This window comes from Triturus cristatus, chromosome 2_1 (assembly GCF_964204655.1).
Source record: "Triturus cristatus chromosome 2_1, aTriCri1.1, whole genome shotgun sequence".
Taxonomy (NCBI): Eukaryota; Metazoa; Chordata; class Amphibia; order Caudata; family Salamandridae; genus Triturus; species Triturus cristatus.
This window is the reverse complement of record NC_140581.1, coordinates 428,904,399-428,925,845: the sequence shown is the minus strand read 5'-3', so window position 1 is coordinate 428,925,845 and position 21,447 is coordinate 428,904,399. Positions and strand designations below refer to the sequence as shown.

The window sequence follows — 21,447 nt, the reverse complement described above, 5'->3', positions numbered from 1 at the left end:
ACAGTACTCTGATTTGAGCAATCCACTGCCACTAGATATCCTGTGAATTTGACCCGTTTACCGCGGTGGAATGTCCGCCGCGGTACTGGCGTTCTAAAGGGTGGGCGGGGCTGCGTCGGCCAACGGTCGAGCGCAGCACCTGGAAGGTAGTGCTCGCGTCGGCCGTTGGCCGATGCGAGCATGGAACGGGTTAAGGAACTATCTAATTAACACGCCTCAATTGCTTCTCTGACTGATTTGACCCAATGCCTTGTCTCAGCGTCTCACATCCTTCACCATGAAAGATCCAATTCTTCATCAACCAGCTTTCAAATGGTTTCTTGGGTACACTTATCAATATGAATGCTGATTTGAAAATGATTTGGAGTGACTTTGCTCATTTTTTAGGTCTGTCCTAAAGACAGCTTTAGCTCTTTTGCATGCCTGATTTTGTTCCAAAAAAAGAATCATGATACAAATATGCACATATGGGTGACTTTATCCATTTGCCGCCACAAATGTCATTAAAAGTATGATTTCCCTACCACCACAGCACCCAGTATAGGACACTGGATCAGCCCACTTCAAACACTGGTTACCTTCACTTTGAATGACTGCTTTTTGCTTGTGCATATCTATACATCAACCTAAAAAATAGTCCCCAGTGTTAGGCATTTGGAAGCACATATATTTACCAATGACTGCCAGCACCGACATAAAGTAGGGTGCCATCACTTACTTTAATAAAAATAAGAAATGAATTAAAATCTGCATTATTAACTCGTTAACATACATCTGCTTTTGGCATATTTATTTTTTCAAAGGAAAACAAGCCCAAATCATTAAAATAACAAAAGTGTGTTTGCCTATTTAGATGTTAATGCCACACCCCCATAGCTTTTTTGAAGGTCATTTGAACACTTGCAGCTGACTCAAGAAGCGCACCTAGTAACAACTTGAGATGCTGCAGGTTTATGGAGACCAGCCGGATCTGACTCAAAAGGATAACCTAGTGAACACTTGTAGTACCACAGCTTCATGAAAGAATTATGAGGATTTTGCATACGATTGAAGCAGGACCTCTAGAAATGAATTCAAGTACTGCAGCTTTGTGACTGATTTGTTAATCACTTGCTGCTGACTCAAGAAGGTTATCTAGTAAAACTCCTGAAGGACTGCAACTTTGTTAAAGAGTTCAAGCTGTCACTTCTAATTTGAAAGGGACATCTAGTAATGACTTAAGGTATTGCAGCTACACGAAAGGCAAGCTCTACTGGCTTTGCAATGCTTATTTTAAATACAGTTGTTCGAAAAACACTTACCTGGCTGTACCATATATTTTTACTAGAGCAGCTTTTGATGATCAATAACTCTTGAACCATTGATCTAATGTTGATTGTTTTTGTGTGTACCTTCATTCTTATTCATTCATTGTTTTTACAAACAGTTTGTTTCTAGCTTGAAGCTGTTATTTTTTTCTACATTACTGATACTGAAAATTACTATACATGCAGCTTCTCCTAGTTTACAGCCTTATGGCTCGAGCCAAGTTACCAAAGGTGGATCAAGGGTACCTTCATAGAAAGAAATGTTTCCTGTGTGAGTCTGCTTGCCTGGTTAGTTAGTGAACTTAGGTAAAATTCACATCAAGCCTGAGCCCTCTTGTACCAATACCCGTGGAATTTGGTTTTCTTTACAGCTGCATTTCTGGCCTTATATGCACTCAAGAAGGTACTAAGGGAGTCAAAGAATTTGGAAATGCACAAGTAATTTCCAAGAATAAAGCCTAGCGTCATTATTCAAAGAAGGATCTTGATAGGCTAAATGCTACAATTCTATACTCAAAAGCACTGTTTTCCATGCAGCGAGTTTCATTTTAATTATGTGCCTTGCCAAAATAAATACTGCATAAACACAGGGGGCCTATTCATAAATCGTATTGTATAGTACGTTTAATAGTACTACAATAGTACTACAAACCTACGCAAGAAGGTTCCGCCTCTTATCTTTTTCTGTGTGGAGACTTCTGCCTCGAATATGAAGTCCCCCGTACACATAACTATACGTTTTAGTAGTTAATGTGTGCAGAACAGATAAAGGGTAAATACTTCCTTCATAAAGGGAGGGATTAAGGAATGAATAAGAAAGGTTTTAGGGAGGGATGTTTACCTACCCACAAAAAAAGTAAGCCCATTCCAATTCACAAACTGCACTTCTAAAGTTACTACAGCAAACAAAACTGGTGAATAACTCCAGGTGAGAGCTGGAGTGTGTCCAGCACCACACGTAGCCAACCACAGGTCCTGCAACACCGCCCATAGAAAATAATGGAGGTAGGGAGCTATAATAAAACCTCATAGGAAATAATGTCGAATTAAATAAAAAATGTAACTAGTTAAAAGTATAAAAAACATTAAATTAATGTTAGAAATGATCTAAAAACTTAATATTTTTAATTTAAATTTAAAATGTTAAAGTCTTAGAATTTAAAAATGAATGTAACATTTGTATTACAAAAAAATAAATGTCTTTTTCATTAATTCTATACATCACATTAATAATTTTTAATACATATTAGAAAACATTTTTTTACTTTAGGTGTGAATTTTTAAACAATTTAAACTTCAAAACACGTAAAATAATTTCTTTAAATACGTTTTCTTCCACATACATGCAAAAAGTTGCTATTAGTACCAATTAAACTAGCAGCTCATGTGCTACATAATTAATATATTTATTTCAACATAGTACATTAAATAAGATTTTTAAATATCCCACCAAATCCAAAACGGCTATATTTAATGATTTTGTATATATTATTAAAAATTACAAAACGTTATGTATAGAATGCAATGAAATTCATTTATTTCCTTAAATATAAAGTTATATTTATCAAAATATATACTATTTTTTAACATGCAATTTAATTAAAAAAAAATTAACAAGTTGAAATAATTTTCATTTAACAGTATTGCACAGGGGTTCTATTTTAAATCCCTGTTTTTAATATTTTCTATGGGAGAGTTTTCTGGCATCAGTGTTTGGCCATGTGTGGTGCTGGGACTTACTACTGCCCCTTTTTGGCAGTAGTAACTTACACTTGTGAGTTTGACTCTGCCTTTTGTTTCAGGGGGCGGAGACGTACATATACAATTTTGAGTAATTTTACACTTGTAAATGGTGACTAGCCAAAAGTAGTAAAGTTACTAAACCATGTAAGAGCAAATTTACATATGTAGATACACAGCTGAAAGTTTATCTTTGTAAATAGGCCCCAAGGACTTTACAGACCAAGGTCCTGTGTTATGCAGAAACAGGATTCAATTCCAGATTATCTATGAATCCTGCAGCCAGTGCTGGGTATCTCTAGACATGTGCAGTGGCGTAAGAAAACTTGACGGGGGCCCCCTGCAAAGTATATGATGGGGCCCTCCCAACAGAGTTAGTCCGCAAATCATAGGCCAGGGTACTGTGCTGAGGGGGGCCCGTGGTGCTCAGGCCCCCCCCCCCCGACCCCCACACAGCGTGGCCTATGTTACACCACTCGACATGTGTTTTCGGATATTGTTAAGCTTTTAGGCTGAGGAAGTCTGGTATGCACCTGTGCTCTGGGAGTGGTGCCTAAACCTGAGAAGATCTTGAACACCCTTGTCAGCAGCCTCAAATTTAACTTGCTACTTTCTACAGAAAATATCCTGAACACACATGTCTAGAGATACACAACACAGCAATGGCAGCACCAACAATGGTGCATACTAAAGACTTTGAATTTCATTAAGTGTTGTCTTGCACTGCATTTATACAATGTATCTGGGCAAATTGTATGCTGGTATGCCAGGCAGCGTGCTCAATCCCCTGCCTGATCGTATATCTGTATACCACGCAGCGGACATTCCCACACCAACAAAATATATTTGATTTTTATCTCAGCAATAGTTCTCTTTTAACTTTCCTTCCATCTTAAGATTCCCTCTTTACCTGCCTTCTGTTAGTATCTCTTCGTATTGCTTTAGCTGTATACTTTTGCTGTCTCATTTTGTCTTTTCTATGCCATGTTGTGTTCTTTCAGCTTCTTGCACATTTTGCCTTCTGGCTGTTTCCATTCATGTTATCTCCTTAGCTCCCCTCGAGACACCTCCACTGCAGCGGTCAATGAAGCAGAAGTGCTTCCATTCCATGAATTAGCCCCTCTGTGAAGGCAAGACTGTGATCTAGGCTAGGAGAGGGACCGGCAGCTAGACCCAACATGCCATCTGCTGTCAGCCCTACAGATAAGGCCAGACCTCAGCACATCCTCCTTCCAAGCAAGAGCCTTAACACCACACATCCTAAAATGTGGGTGCCATGTAGGAAAATCCCCTGAATGGGGTGCAGTCTGTGCAAATCTTGCATTCTGGTCAGAATTGCGTGTTGTGCACATCCGTTAACAAGACAACACATCAGAGTGAATAAACTGCACGAAAGTCTAGCCCACGTGCTGCTGGGTACAGGAACACTTCTGGTGCGTTGTTACGCAAGGCAGACTCAGGAACCAACGTATGTCATTCTTTTTATTTGACAGGTACAACCCTATTGCAGACTATACATTTTGCACCGTGGTTCAACCACAATGGAAACTGAGCTATTATGCTCAAGTTTGAGATGCGGCTACAAGGTGGGTGAAAGGAGCCATGTGTGTAAATCTGAAATACTCCTCACATTAGAGCAGTTCATTACATGAGCTACAAATTATTGGCTGGATTCAAGGACACACGTCTGTGGGTAGCAATGATTTACTCCTCACATACTCCAGTAGTAAGCCACAGATACTCAAGGGGGAAAAATTGATGCTGGACTTTCGTGTTTACATGCATAGTTGGGAAACTTTAAATATTCAGGTCACTCCTCTATTGTACCTCCTCCGGGTGTAAACAGTGGAAGCGCAAACCTTGGGCCTCCTTCCACTGCGGCTCAGAACAGAGGCACAATCAGCGGCACATGCACGGACGCCATTAAGGGTCACGACTAAGCACCCGGACTCGAGGCCTGCTACCCCGAGCGCTGCCCTCTGGCATCAGCGAGTTGTAGCCTCGTGTCCTCCACTCAGCTGCTGTTTTGGAAAGCAACTGGGCTTGATGGAAACAGTGAACAGTTTCAACTGAAAAAGTAAAACTGTCGTCATTTCTAGGGATCTGCAGAGGTGTTTCCTGACCCCAACCACCAACAGGCATGAGGTCTGTAATCTCACACGATTGGTGCCACACATCACAAGTAAATGATAAGGCCTGGAATCCATGCATGTGCCCTTTTTAGGTCTCGCCTGACCCAGCGCATGCGCTGATCTGGCGAGACTTATTGAGAGGGCTCCAAAAAGTGCTACCAGGCCAGCCTAGAGCTGCAGTGCATGGGCGCGCGCGCCGCGCTTTACCGCGCTTTACCATGATTACTTTCACTTTCGCGGCTGCACGGCCGCTTGGCATAGCCAATAGGTCACGCTTTTGGGACCTTATAAGTATTTAGTTATGCAACTGTTGCATGGCTAAACACTTATAAGGTCCCAAAGGCGAGACCTATTGGCTATGCAAATGCTTGTTCTAAATGAAAAGATGGCACGGCTAGGCCCCTCTGCTGCTTATGCGCCATATTTGAAGTGGGAGGAGCACTAGGTCCAAACTCCAGAGAGCACAGCTCCATTTCTTGAGGGTCCAGAGTGCATGATATTGAAAAACCATTCCACCTGAACTGCACAAGAGCTGTGAGAATGACCTGGCACTGACCAGGGCATTACCCAAAGTAGAGCAGCAGAAAGTGGCATTCTCTGTTATTTATTAGTTGCCGAATTGACCAGTTAAAGATCTGCACAACTGACATGCAGAACTACAATAAAGCATTTTGCGTCACCGCATTTAAATACACCTAAATAGCTTCCAAGTAGCCCCGTGTCATGGGTGACATCAGTCATGCGTGTCTTTTTTCTAGCTAATTGCATTTGCATAGTTCCACGTTCACACCCGTGGTTACGGTGTCAAGCATGAAATAAACATTTCCTGACTACGTTATTCTACAATGCAAGCCTTGCCTAAAAGTGAACACATTACAGGAGGCTACTATGCAGCTATGCACTGTTCTCACTACTATTGTACGCGTTAGTAATGCAAGGTATTTGGTCATCAAAAAACAGAAGAGAAAGTTCCAAAATCACATGAATGGGAAAACATTTTAACTCGGACCCCAAATCAATATAGGAGTTGTAATGGGAGAAGGATAGCAGGTCTTCATGCACACTTGTGGATAGATTAACACTGTTTAAATGGCGGATAAGCAGCAGTGCCAACTTTAGAGCGGTGCAATGGCTGCTGCGGCACTGCACACGAAGCTCAAGGGGGCGCACCTTGCATGATAGGTTGAAGCGTGGTAAGAGCAGCCTGCAGAGATCTTTGTGTTCCTGGCATTTTTCAGGGGATACTATCAATGGCATGATATAGCTGGTGGTTCTCGCCAGGATTCATGTTTACCCTATAAAGCACAACATGTTACTTGCAGGTCACAGATATGTATTTTATGTAGGTAGCGCAGTGAGTTACTGCTTTTGAAAGATCCTTTTGTTACTTGGTATTCATAAGTTACAGTCCTAATATACCACACTGAGTTATGAACTGGAAGCAAAGTGATATGCAAATATCAAGGCACAGCTATATAGACCGATTGTTTAGTCCTCATTTTTCATTTATTGTAAGATTGATAAAAGGGTCCCATTGGGTAGTAATACGATGTACTAACACCTTGGTTTGCAACACAAAAGTGATGCAAACCTGGTGCAAAGTGTTATTTTGTGGGTTACTTTCCAGTGCAAGTCCTGAATTACATTGCAAAGGAGTCATAACATAACACAGAGTAGAACTGTGCTCTACTTTGCTTCAAGGAGGCATGCCATGGGTGGTACATGTACATTCTCATGTACGCACCCATGGGTGTTGATGCTAATCCCTATCTACTAGCTTTAGTAGAAAGGGTTTTGCAACAAAGCATTATGCCTCTCAGAGGCTCGGGTACAGTTGGAGTCAAGACTTAGTTCCTCCAAACCATTCCAACTTTGCATGTATGCTTATAGTACATGTACAAAGTGGCAAAGTGTTAAAAATAGAATTTTGTGCTGGAAGGGTCCCTTCCAGCATATAACCTATACTTGACATCAAGCACATACTTTGCATTATAGTATGGTGCAAGGCAGCCTAAGGTATGTGAACACTGGAGGAGAGAACAACAGATAGCAGATAGGGTACTGTTGTGCTATTTCCTTTTCATGAAACGCAGCGCAGCAACTTCGGTTACTGTACTGCATGAAAATTTAGTAAATCGCCTTTAATTTTTTTCCAATCCAAGCCCCCTTAACATTTAATGCCTACTAGTATGACTCCTACACCTTTTAGTCCTCATTGTCTTAGTAACATTTCCTACATATTGACTTACACACTTGCATAACTCATTGTCTCTGTATAATATGTTTGTAATGAAAAACACTCTACGTTTGGACCAGTAGCACCTAATAGCACTCATTAACGAAAGAGTTATTGGTGCCAGAGTCTAGAAGAGTTTGGTTTGAAAATAGACACACATTGCAGAGGCTAGAGGCTAAACAAATAGGTTCGCGTTTAGAGAACAGCACACGGGGGCCGAGAGATGGGCACATAGTAACAGCAGCAGAAGAAAGTAAATGGATGGGAGCATGGTAACAGCACATGATCGGTTTTGCAGCTGCCATAGGCCAGAACGTCTTTGGGCCCGCCCTATGGCATTAAAATCAGAGTAATCAGAGTTAGCCCACAACAGAAAGTTGGCTGGCTTATCAAAAGTCACATCATGCCATTACCTGTAATGTCATCAGGTCAACGGTCATGTAATGCCCCTTTCTGCAACACTCCTACTCAAAGGTCACATGATGCCAATTCCTATGATGCCCCCAGGTTAGAGGTCCAGTGATGTCACTTCTTGTGATATCACACAGGGGACAAAGGGCATATGAAGTCACTTCCGCTCCCCTTGGAATTTTGGTTAATCGACGTCCAAGAGCACATTGGCAGGGCCTGCAGAAAAGTCCCTATAGTCTCCGTAGGGTAACATTTAGCTTAGCAGGCCACATCAGGTATTTTCCCTGTGTGCTCTTAAACAGATTTTTTTTTTTATGTAAGTTATCTAAAGTAATGGGTATTACCCCTTCTGCAACGTCATCATTACGCTGTTATGTTTGCTTGTAAAATGTCTACAAGTGACTAAGCTGCCAGAATCAAAACCAAGAAATATGGGTTTGAATCCTAGCACCAACATTTTAGCATACTAGGTGTGATCCTATGCAAATACCTGTCTTGCAGGAAATTGGACGTGGGTTTGAGCCGATATTAAATGCTTCATAAAGAAATTAACATTTCTAACAAAACTAATGTATTTAGAGTTGAGTAAAACCTTTCTACATACACCAACATAAACCAAGAAGTTACACCACAGATCAAAGAGACATTTTTCTTTCGTGTCCATTCAAAACAGAACTGTTCATTGTAATAAAACAATTCTGTTAACATGGCAAAATGGTCATCTAGCTTATGGTCCCTACCACAATGGAAATGAAAGAAGCTAACAACATTTTCACTTTTGTTGCTACAATCAGAAGCATGCCACGTTCGTTTTCTATTGTGCGGATTTACTTTTTTCATAAAATATACGTCTACTGTCTTATAGACTCTTATTTAATCAATGAAAATCTTTCCATTTTATCCTTTCCTGCCGTTCCACAGGGCTGATCTCGTAGTGTGAATCATGGAAATTGATTATTTATCGATTGGGAGGATCGCAACTTGTTTTTAATGGTTGCATATTAATCAGTGTATCTATTACTGTGTAATGCAATTCTTTTCTTTGTGTGCCACGGCATATTCATTGCTGCCAACGATCCCGTATTTGTCGGGACAGTCCTGGCAAGTTGGACACTGTCCAGGGTAATTCACCATCCCAGGACAGTCCTGGCAAATGCACTTCCAGCCCTGCCAAGTGTCTTGCAGGGAATCACAATGAGAATTTCAAACTTTAGGCAAAAGTAGCCGATTTGGAAAAATTCTCCATGCAGCAGAATGGGAGATTTTTTCCAAGTCAGCTACTTTGGCCTTAAGTTTGAAATGCCCATCTCAATTCCCTGCAATTCTCTCTTTTTTGAGTAGACCCTCTAATCTGCACTATAAGTAGGCGGAGGGAAATTATGCTAATTATAGCGGTTGGGCAGCATGGGCAGAGCTTTGGGCAGTGGGTGTGGTAAATTTTCAAGTAAGTAATTGATAACTGTGCTGCAAAGTGTCCCTGGAAATGTTTGTTTGCTGTTGGCAACTATGGCATATTATGCTGATAAAGACTATCTATAGGAGCATGGTACACGTGCATCAAATCTGAGATGATGCGTGCTCTATCTAACCAGGATTACTTTAATTTAGTAATATTTTGTAGGTCAAACGTGCTTGCCGGTTATGGCAAATCTAAAGATGGCAAATGTTTTCTAGAACACAACACCACCACTACGCAGCGCAGTACGTTCACGGTGTACGGTCCAGACGAGCATGTTCTCTTCCGCCATGGGTGCAGAGATCGATAATAAACAAAAGAAAAGAACGTTCACTTCATGGCGACAAGTGCAGACAACATAGAGTTAGTTCCTACCTTCTGGCCGAAGCACTCGGGGAGAAGTTTCTAGGGCTGTCTTGTGGGCTACTTCCTGTGAAGATAAACAACAGCAATGCTCATTGTCAGGAAGAAAAAAGCTAAATTAAAACATATCAAGAAATTGATACAGGCACCCACAGGTGAATGGATAAAATGCAGTTCATTCCAGTGACAGCAGCAGGTAAGAACATAACTGGCAGCCTGCTCAACCTTCCTCCAACTGCCCCTCAATATCCCACCCAGCTCAAAGTTCTAAACAGAACACAGAACAAACGGGAAAGAACATTCACCCCCCTCGCACTGAAAAAACACGATAGAATACTACAGAAATGTTCATACATTGCTTTCATTTTTACTAAGGATGCACCGTCACATATGGCTCACATTTTGTAGGTTAGAGACACCTTTTTGCAGAGCCAATAGGTCCGGCTTTAATGTGCCAACAAGTGTGGTCTGCATTTCTGTGCACACTGAAGCCAAACCCTTTGGCTTTGGCATTCTAGGTGTTCTGAGAGTAACCAGGACTTGCTTACAGAGTTCCGGCCTAAATTCTATTTTGCTGTTTGTGTTTCGACCGCTATATGCAACTGTGCTGTGTGTGTCTGTGCACGTGTATGAGGGACGCTTGAACTACTGCTTTGGGCACTGTACAGTGGCGTAACAAAAATTGAGGGGGCTCCCCTGCAAAGTACATGGAGGGGCCCCACAGGGTCTGTCCAGAGCTCTCAGGCCAGGGTACTGTGCTGAGGGGGCCCATTGGAGCTCGGGCCCCCCGCACCACAGGGGCCTATGTTACGCCACTTCATAACAGTGGTAAAGGCAGGTCGGAACACCTCAGGGGTCCATTGAGATATGGGTGAATTAAGCACCTTCGGAGAACTGACTACCTGGGTGACTCGTGTGTCCGTGCGCTTGGTGTATGAGACACTCCCCCCAAAGAAGGGAGTTGGTGCGGGTTTTCCTATTCTGAAGGGTATAGACTGACAGTTTTAAGAGGTGGTGAAATAAAGCACCTGCCTTTTCGGATCACTTACACCAACCAGCACATTACATCTGTTTTACTCTGTAGCACCTTAGGAGTTTCTACTTTAAGTAATGCCTAACATTTTGTTATATTTTATGGAGAGGCCTCCTGATATTTTGCTGTCCACTTCGGCCTGTACATCAGAAGGTTTCCCCAGTGCAGTTCCACGTGGCAGGCAGGCTAATCCGGGAAGCACACAGAGCCCGATCTTTGCTTTGCAGATAATATCGGACGATGTCCCCAACTTAACAATGCGCGCCTGGTTTAATTTGGCTAGCACTCCTGCTTCACAGATGGGCTAGGGGCCAGGAGGAAGACCAGAGGTGCAAGCCCAGGTGTTGCACTCACATTCTTTATTCATTCCACCGTCCATATTACAGCACCAGCTATGTGCCAGATGCTCTTACAAGGACTGGCTCCCCTGGGTGAGGACAGGGACGAAGAGGGACCAACAACGCTTTAAGTTGGCCGGGTCCTGACGGGTCTTCAGACCCGGCAATAATTAAAACCAGGACTTGACACAAGCCCCTATCTGGATCTATATTATTGTCCATAAGTGGCAAAAAGACAGCTATGTCAATGAGGAGTGTAAAAACCTGTAAGGTTTTTTATGTCAGTGATGCGATCCCTGCTTACATTTCATATGTTTTACCTCACCCTGCATTCCTTAAGAGCACTTACTTTTTTCAACGTGATGTGTTTCTGTAAGTTTTTGTTTTTCATGCTACACATGACTCTTGTATGGTGCATACATTCAATTGAGTCACGTCCAGTTGTAGGATGGTGTTTATGATTGGGAAGGATAGAAAGCTTTGAAGTCGAGGCAGTGTGAGTTTCTCACAGTGCCTGTCAGTGGGTCATAGAAGTGTTCAGACTATGTGTACAAACAATCCATGGCCACTCCGCAGAGGGCACTGTTTCATAATCGCTTATGTACCGATGGTAATTGTGGGAAAGTGTGAGTGAGATATGCAGATGGAGGATTTCAGAAAGCTGTTATGAGAAAAATGGTATGTGTCTCAGTGAGACACTGCAGAAGTGGTGTGAAGGGCAGAACAGGAATGCCTGAGTAACTCCGAAATATACTACAGCTTCTACAGGCCTTAGTAGTTTTTAATTCATGGTTTCATATTTCAAGAATTGAAACATTTTCAACTCTAGTTATTCACAACAAAAATATGAGTGTTCATTTATATGGTACAGATTACAACCATTGACAAAGCCAACAGTCCTGTTTCTTTTTTTTAGGCACCTATAGTGTTGTTGTCCTCTCAGGTCCTCTGCAACAATCTCTCTCAATGATTCAGCAGCAAAATCAATGCCATTCACAGCAATTTTAACCTGACCAGACAGACCTCAGCAAATGCCTCCCAATCTTATCCAAAGAATCAATGCTAACCAGAAGGCTGGACATCACCCCAGAAGAAACCGCCGCCACCAGGATTTCCAAACACGCAGGGTCCCCAGCAGAGACCTGTCCCCCACCACACCTACTACAGAGGACTGCAACCCATCAGCTCCATGCTCACACTCATCCTGAATGCCTCCATCTCTTCTGCGACCTTCCAAGATGCTTGGAAACACAACACTGTCCTCCCATTGCTGAAGAAACGCTCTGCTGACCCTTCAACACTCGTCAACTACAGACCAATCTCTTTGCTACCATTTTTGGCTAAGGTCTTAGAGAAAAAATACCTCAATAACTACCAACTCCTCAAAACCATTAAGTCTGGTTTCAGACCCAACCACAGTACGGAAACTGCTTCATTGCCACCAAGGATGACATCTACATTACTCTGGAGAGAGAAGACACCATGGGCGTCATCCTACTGTCCCTCTCCTCAGAATTCAACACATTCTTCCACCCCATCCTCAACCAACGCCTGCACAACATCAGAATCGAATGGCAAGCAGTCCAATGGATCTGCTCCTTCATGATGGAAAGGACCTAGTCAGCCTGGCACCATACAGCTCAGACACCCGCGACCTCATCTGCAGAATTCCACAAGGATCCACCCACACCCTCTTAAACGCATACATTCTCCCTTTAACAAGCATCATCTGATCTCACAGCATCAATGCACTCTCTTTGCCAACAAGACGCAACTCATTCTGTTCCTCGCGGAAAAGACACCTCGTTCTCAGATCAAGTTCAATGCCTACATGACTGATACTAAAGCTGAACATTGACAGACTGAAAACGAGAACTTCGGGAAGAGCACATAACCATGGGCCAACAGAGCTGGGACTCCCCCCACCCACCCCTCGCCCCACTACCCACGGCAAGAACCTCAGGATCATCATGAATAGCAAACTCGATATGACTGCCAAAGTCGATGGCGTCACTGCCGCATGCTCCCATACCCTGAAGAATGACGCGGAGGAAGATTTTCAAATGGCTAGCAATCAGCACCCGAAAAACCATGACACACAGCCTGGTCACAAGCAAGCTGGAATATGGGAACACTCTCTATGCTGGGATCAACAACAAAAAAACTCAGCAGAAGGCTGCAGACCATTCAGAACTCAGTGGCCAGAATCACTCATTCTCCCATGCTGAACACACATGAAGGAGCTCCACTGGCTTCCCATTCACTAACGAGCACAACTTAAACTTGTCATTCACACTTTCAAGGCACTACATAAAACCGGCCCACCATACCGCAACAATCGCATCTGTTTTGTTTTCGCAAATCTTCCAGAAACCTCCACTCATCCGGACTCCTATGTGCACGCATTCCACGCATAAGGAAAACCAGATCCAGCATCCGAGCCTTCTTCTACATTGCTCCTAAAGCATGGAATGACCTCCCAGTACACATTATAGCCTCCTCCTCAATTCCACAAGAAACTGAAGACCTGGCTTTTCGAGTACTTCAATTAGGCCCTGGGTGTGGCTAGACTCCCACCTGCTCAGAGCCAGGATACCCTCTCAGATGATAGTGTGCTCTACAATTCTACTTCGCATAACATGTATAGATTCTGTAACAGAGCACTCAAGAGAGTCACAAAAATATCAGTCAAACAGCATGCTATGTGTAGCATGGGATTTTAAAGGATGTTTTAAGCCATACATCTTAATTACATAGGCCACTCGTGGAAAGGATAATGCCAGCACGTCACTCAAGGCAGCAGCATTGACTATTATTACATTTACATTTCTATTTGAGGAAAAACGTTATGCATACTCCCGGCGTGCAGCTTCCTTGCATAGTGTACCACGTAGGGGAATCGCCGTCCCTTACCAACATCATGGCTTCCTCTGCGGCAGCCATTAGTTCAGGACTATCGCAGGAGACAGGAAGCATCAGGAGTGACGGATGCAAAGAGATCTGTGCTTTGTAGAACCTGGTCTTACCCTTGGCCAGAGATTTGCGTTGAGATAGACGTATGTGCGAGCAAGGCATACAATGTCTACAGGTATGGACAGAATGCGATTCCTTGAATTATGCAACATTTCCTGTACAATCATTTACACACTTGTATGATTATTTATTGTGCCTATGTGTGAGCAAACTCTCGGACATGCTACACTGGAATGAGTAGCCTTATAAAAGAAATCAGTGAAAACATTGTAGGTGTCATTTAAATACACACACACACATCTGGCATTCTTAAAGTGCATACACATCTCTTACGTAGGGGATGAACAAAGTTAAAAAAACTGCCTCAAATCGTGTTTCTACTTCTTGTAAAATCATGATCAGAAGCTGCGTGTGCCTTTGTTCTCTTCCATAGGTGTCAGGCTTGAGACGGCTCCCAGCCAGGATCATACTTCGACAAAGGAAGAGCTTTGTACTGGGCAGGGTGCGATTGAAAATAAGAAAGAGCTCTTTTGCTGCCTGCAGGTTGCTGTTCCAGGCGAAATGCAATGTGCGGGCGCTGCTGAATTGTGTCCTGGGCTTGGAAAATGACCCCCGAACAAATTCAGCATGTTTCCTTGGGTTGGCCGGATCCCAAATCCAGCCTTGAAATAGCTGCTGGAAGTAGGGTCCCAAGGGTTCCCCCTGCATTAAAGCACTGATAAAGCCTGACAAACCTATCACTCTAATCATCGCCTAATCGGTATAAATGTATGTGGTAAAATATGCCCTATTTTTCCAGGCCAGAAGTTGATGTTAAAAAAAAGTATCACAAAAAGGCAACTTCAAAGCCTGTTACCAAACCAGCAGGGGTGTAAGTGGGTGGAGCAGTGGGGCTTCTCAACCGAAGCTCAATGAACAGCTGTAATATATAGAAAACACTGTGGGGGGGGGGGGGGGGGGGGGCGTCATTTCGAGTAACGCCACTGGGCACGCGCCTGACAGCGTACTGACAGTACTATTCTGTTTTCACAATTTCGCTCCCTAAAAAAGAGCTGTCACGCGCAAAGATTTGCACATTGGCTTCCCAGCAGTCCGTTCTCGGCTTGTTTAGCGTTGCAAATGGAGGCGGCACGGGCTTCGAGTGATGCGGCTGGTGACTGCTCGCGGTGAAGAGGGCATCTCCTTTGGGGCTTGTTATAGCCTCATACTGCTGGGGCGCAGACGGCCTGCTGACGCGCACTGCACGCTCTTAGCAGCAAAATCTGACGGGAAGCGTGTCTTCGCTTCAGCCGGCTTACTCCTTACTCGGGAAATAAATTACAGCTCTGATGTGGCGTATTGACTGAATTACAAGTTCTGGAAGAGTGAGTTAATGTAGGGGACGGCCAAGGTCCTTCTGAGATGTTATCTAATTCACTGCGCAGAAAACATCAGTAAAAAAAGTAAACAAAAAACACACACAACCGCTAAAATACCACAAGTAATCAGATTTTTAGTAGAAGAGCTCAGTGGGTTTAACAACTACTGTGGAGAGGGGAGTACAGCCAGCAGGTAAGAGATTTGTGAAACATGTGAATTACAATTTAATTCACCTTAAGTCAATGACATGAATACAAATATGATACGTAAACTATATTTCTCAATGCCAAGCACCATTTCATCTTGCGCTTTATGCTATATAAAGTTCTCGATACATAATATAAACTGTGTAACTGGAGTGTTATGCATGTGGATTACCATCCTAACAAACCTAGGGCATATATATGGAATGGAGGCTATAGATAAAACACTGCAAACTGAACTCCCAAAAGGTGCTTCTCAGAAGCCTGGCACTGACCAATCGGAGAAGAATTCCTTAGGACAAAAAAATGGTTAGAAAATCTGTAATGAAAACCGTGCTCCAACTTTAATGATGAATGTTGTGTTCCTGTACCCAGAATTACTGCAAATCATTTTTCTGTCTGTGCATGGTGCCCAATTCCACATTTCCATAGCTACACAGATTGGTACTTGAAGTTGAGATGATTTGGAAGATTGGCTTATTAACAAACAGTATCAGCGGGCAAACTTTAAATTACAATGAACTAGGAAAAAAAAGGGTAATATCAGCATTTGCATTTTAATGGAGATTCAGTGCACCATATTAACTTCATAATGTATGACAAACCTGCTAGGCAGTAATATTCAGAATTCAGTGCAGCGTGCCTCTCTCTGTAGTACCTAATTCATAGAGTTTTCATAAGAGTACTTTACTGTCAGCTGTAGTGCTTCAGGAAGCAATCAGAGGGCAATTTTGTGAAAAGCGTTTACTTCTTTAATATATTGTTTTTTATCCATACCCTTTTTGTACTTTTTGAATTTAATTAAAACTGTGAGTGACTGCTTTTACACGACTAGTTAAGAAACGAAAAGCATCTACGTGTTCCTAGGTTTTGGCAGCTATGGTAACTGAGGCGCAAGGTCTGCATTCATTTGCCCACGATCACAGTTTTAGTCTGATGTGCAAGCCGGGATTCGAGGACTGGTTCCATGTTTCAATATTCTGCAATTTAGCTGCTTGGTACCAAGACCATGTTAGCTCAAAATAATAAAAATACTAATTTAAGTGTATATCAGTTACTGTTAAGGTTTGCTTTCAACTTCATTTGTCACCATAAAGTCTTAAGGGAAATAATTTGTTTTAGTGGTGTGGTGTGGTTTCGGTTTAATCAGTAACGGTAACCTGTAATTTCAGGCGTAAATCAGTTAAATGAACAAATTACTTATTTTTGGCAGCTACGCTTCTGGTGAATAAACGCCATGCCCCAGACTGCATCTGGAAACTTTTAGCGTTTGTGCTTCCCGAGCACGGAGCTGATACAAGTGGCCAGACGACTGAACGAAACGGAGTGCGACCTTTTTCGGAAGACGCCGAGGATATTACCTGCCGCCCACCGGAGTTACTGATTATATCTGGCGTGAGTGACTTCCTGTTAAATTTAAAAGGGTCGGATAAGCCACAGCCCATTAAGAACTCAGTCAGTGGGACTCAGAAGTGTGAGGACTACGTTTAGCCAGGGGGCACTTCCTAGAGACATCACGCCTGTGAGAGGCAAAGTTGTTCCCTTTTCCCTTGTCCTGATGAGGCCCGGAAGGAATAGGGGCTGAAACGCGTCGACAGTTTATAATTGAAGGAATCGGCTTAATTCAAGAATAATTCTTGTATTGTTGTGGAGATACACATATATAAATTGTTTTAGGGGGAAGAGTGAATACCCTATGTGTATATAAGATTACCTCACAGTGCATTGCCATTAATGAGGATGCAAGCACGGACATGAAGTAGTTGGGGTTCAGGTGACAGCATACACATGATGATTCGTTCAATGTACAGGTGATATGTCCCTTGTTTGTTCAAGAGGGCTGATGTATGTATGAGGGTAAATGTTCCCTACTCTCTTGTGTTTGTTTTTTGTTATCTATGTACCAGTTTGTCTTAATATAATGAATGAATACAATGAAGAACTATTCCAACAAGGAAATCTGAGTGATATGTTGTTCTTAATGCATTAGAAATTGAGAGGGAATGATGGGCCTTGTATAGGGTAATTAATCATACCCTTAGGTAATATTGAGATATTGATTCCTCCACACTACCATGTTATAAAAGGTGATGTTCTTAGCCCAAGTTGTGGAGGGTGATTTGGGCAAACCCCTATGATTTTGGAAGGTTGGACACTATTAGAGCATGGCTCCTTCACGCCGCTAGGTGGCGTTGTGAGGCTCCATGTTCACGTCATTCCACTCCAGAAGTTACAAGCGGAGACGCATATAAGGGCTACCCAGGAGCACTGACTTCAGTTGCATTCTAGGCTGTTTATGCCCTCAGATGCAGAGCCCATCAGTAATGGGTATGACCCGTGTGCTGTTCTCTAGATTGGAATTCGATTTTTAGATGGAAAAGAGCCCAGTTCACAGAAAACGGAGACTGGGGGTCAGGTGCGGTGAGGAATCTGCTGTTCGAGTATCCACCAGAGAGATCATTACAGATAATAAGTAACTTGTTCTTCTGGTGGATACTTCTAACCGCAGATTCCCCACTGTGTGAACATGTACCCTAGCAGTACCTCCCAAGGTTGTGGGTCTGTGAGCTGGCTCACACCTGCAGGAGTGCGTGCGCAAAATGTCCTCTTCAATGAACTAGACTGTCATGGCAGTAGTTCTTTGTGTACATGTGTTTCCGATGCTCACATAGCCGCCTCTTATATGCCCAAGCCGTGCACTCTGCATGATAACGTAGTGGTGGCAGCCTTGGTGGAATGAGCCCACAAGCTTTCTGGGCGCTGCTTCTTCACTAGCGTATAGCAGATCATTATGCAGAGAACAATGCTTTGCCCTTTGTTGCTGTGGAAAACCCTACAAAAAGGTAATTGTTCACTCAATGTTCCCTTGTACAATCGAAACAGAAACCTAGTGCTCCTGTAGAGTCCGAAGGATTAAGTTTCTCTTCCTCCTAGAGGGATGAGGCAGAGCAAAGAATCCCGGAATGGTGATAGCCTGGAGGACATAAAAGGGAGTTTCTATTTTTGGTAGAAATGAAGCTTGGGTCTTCAAAACTAAAAGACGGTATTACAATGAGGATTGAGACAAAGAGTTGGAAGTTGGCTCATAGGTCTAGCTGATGTTTTGGTGAGACAAAAGACTGCCTTTAAGGTCAGAATTCATAAGGGACGACTGTGCAATGGCTCAAAAGGGGTAACCATTGTAAATGCTAAGTTTAAGTCTCACTGTGGAATCACAAAGGGTTTTGGTGGAAACAAATGTTGCAAACCTTTCAAAAACCTCACCACAACAGGTGACTTAAATAACAAGGGCTCATCTGCCAATCTTAGGAAGGCCAAAATAGTCAAACATAGCCCTTAACAGTACCCAAAGCAAACCAATGCTGTTCTTGAGATAGAAAGGACAATAAAACTTCAGACAGCTGTGACTGTATAGGGTCAAATTGTCAGCTGTCATTCCAATCCAATCCACAAATTTGTCCCAAAGGCTGGCGTACACTGATTCCGTGGAAGGTGCCTCACCGCCAAGATGACATCAACACCCTCGAAATGCAGGTCAATGGAGGTCAATTGTCACAGCTCGATCTCCAAGCATGGAGATGTAAAGTGAGCAGGCCCGGGTGCAACACCCTGCCCTGATCCTGCAACAGAGATCCTCCCAAAGTGGCAGCTCAATCAGAGGACAAATGCTGCTTAAGCCCTGGACGTTTGGGTACCACACTCCCTGGCCCAGTCCTGTGCTACTAAAATTACTTGGGCACAGTCATTCCTAATGATCATCAGAACTCAGGGCAGGAGAGGCAATGGTGGAGAGACATACAGGAGTCCTGAGCTCCAATCTAGATGAAAGGTGTATCCAAATGAGAGCCGCTTTGGAAACTCCAATGTACAGAAGTGTTGCAATTGCACAGGGTTCTCCCCATTGCTGGAAGATGGTCTGTGCCAACTATGGATGAAAATGCTATTTGTGATCCGCTAGGAGCCTGTGGCTGAGTTTGTCTGCTGTGGCATTTAAATATCCCACCAGGTGGCTTACCTTAAGAGAGCTCTGTAGCCGTCCAGCCAGTTCCATAGGTGCAAGGCTTCCTGGCACAGGGCCCAATACCCCACCCCACCACGCTTACTGCAGTACCACAAGGTGATGGTGTTGTCCATGAGCACCAGCCTTCCTTTGATGGTAGTAAAAAGAACAGACAATGGACGGAATGCTGAACAAATCAAACATTTACCCCATGTCCCAGATCTGAGTTTAATCCATCATTTTTTTGCTCACCCCAGTTTGGACCCGCCATATGCAAATCAGTCTTGACCCTGCTCCCCATGGAAACAGTCCAGTCCGAACTGCCAGGCCAGGTCCTCCCTGGGGGTCTTTGACTCGCTCTTACTGGTAGTTTCACAACCTCACAGACGTCACAGAGATCACCTCTAGCTCAGTGCAAACCATTTTGGGTAGAAATGAGTGTTGGGGGTGTAGACCAGTCTAATATTTAGTGATATATTCCTTTGGAAACAAAGATAAAACTAAATATTCTAATATGCATCACATTTAAACAAAGGCATGTTGGTAAAGATTCAGACTCATTTGCTCTTCCTAATTGGCGTTCTCCAAGGGAGTGGGATAAGTCACACACCGTGATCTGGAACAGTTCCTTTTCTTGGACAGTGTGTGAGTGGCGGGACGTGTTGCAGTATCAGTGGCACGGTGTCCCGTTGGTGTGATACTTGGTCAAATGTAAGGTTGAAGTGACCCCATGTATAATATATGTATAATGACCTTGTTTCCATAAGAATAGCATTTTCTGTTTTGTTAATAACTTTGGCACCGTTTGACGAATCTTTATGAAATTTCAAAACTAGTCTTACTACAGCTGCTATCTGGAAATTTTGTGGGGATTGGTCAAGCGGGGGCTGAGAAAAAGGGGAGTCTTAAAATTAATTTTCCCTATGCAATTTCCCATAGGGGTTATAGACATGACTACAGTCCAAACCACTACGCCACATTTGGCAGACAGCTAGCTCTTGGTTCAGAAAGAGCCTGTTTTGTAATTTGGTGTAAATCCGTTAAGTAGTTTCGGAGTTATTAAAGGAAACAAGATTTATTTAGATCTAGAGATGCGGATCTGACAGATCTATTGGTGAGATCTGATTGACTGACAACATTTCAACCAGGAAGTGTTGGCAGCCATCTTGGGACTTGAACTCAGCTGAAACAAACAAATCAATAAGGGGGCAGAGTTGGATGACCCTGAGCCCCTAGGCCTGGTGGTGGGGTCCCACAGGTAGCACGCCTGGGGCCAAATTCATTGGGAAAAAAAAAGCTTACCTGAAATCAACAGTAAAATAAAAAAATAAAAAGTGCAGGGTCCTGCGCTTCTTTTTTTAAATGCCCCCTAGGTGGGCCAGGTCCTAGGGCGATAATTAGAGGTACAATTAGGGGATCTTGTCTCCGGGGACCCCATCCATCGGATCCTGACCGATAGTCATAAGGGGAGGAAGGCCAGACTGCCCACGACCTGGGCTGATTTCCACCCTGGTGATCCCATCCCACAGGGCCTGGCCTTGTAGTTAAATGGGAGGGAGGGGACACAAAACCTCTACCCCAGGCCAATTTCCACCCCAGGACCCCATCCTCAGAGCAAGGCCATAGTGAAAGACGGCAAGTGGGCACGCCTTCCAGGCCGATTTTGTCCCCGAAGACAGCCACCCCATGGGCCCTGGTCACGGAAAAAAAGGAGAGGGGCCACATGAACTTCTCGGGCCATTTTGGGCCCTGGGAACCCCATACCCTGGGTGCGGCCTTGCAGAAAAATTGGAGGGGGCTGGGTGGCTCCCCTCCTGGAGCCTTTATTGGCCCTAGAGAGCCCATCCTACTATGCTGGCTCCAGCTATGTCCCGGAGCACACCCCGGGACATAGCG

At 43.5% G+C, this 21,447-nt stretch overlaps 1 protein-coding gene across 11 annotated transcripts in view; it reads right to left on the bottom strand.

Moving 5' to 3' along the window:
- The window catches only part of MAST4 (microtubule associated serine/threonine kinase family member 4), a 1,731,733-nt gene that overhangs the window by 337,048 nt on the left and 1,373,238 nt on the right, over positions 1–21,447 (bottom strand). For all 11 annotated transcript variants that reach the window (XM_085631988.1, XM_085631996.1, XM_085632003.1 and 8 more), the window contains one exon: positions 9,658–9,712. In XM_085631988.1, coding sequence (XP_085488114.1) covers positions 9,658–9,712 — 55 coding nt within the window. The remainder of the gene's footprint in view (positions 1–9,657; positions 9,713–21,447) is intronic.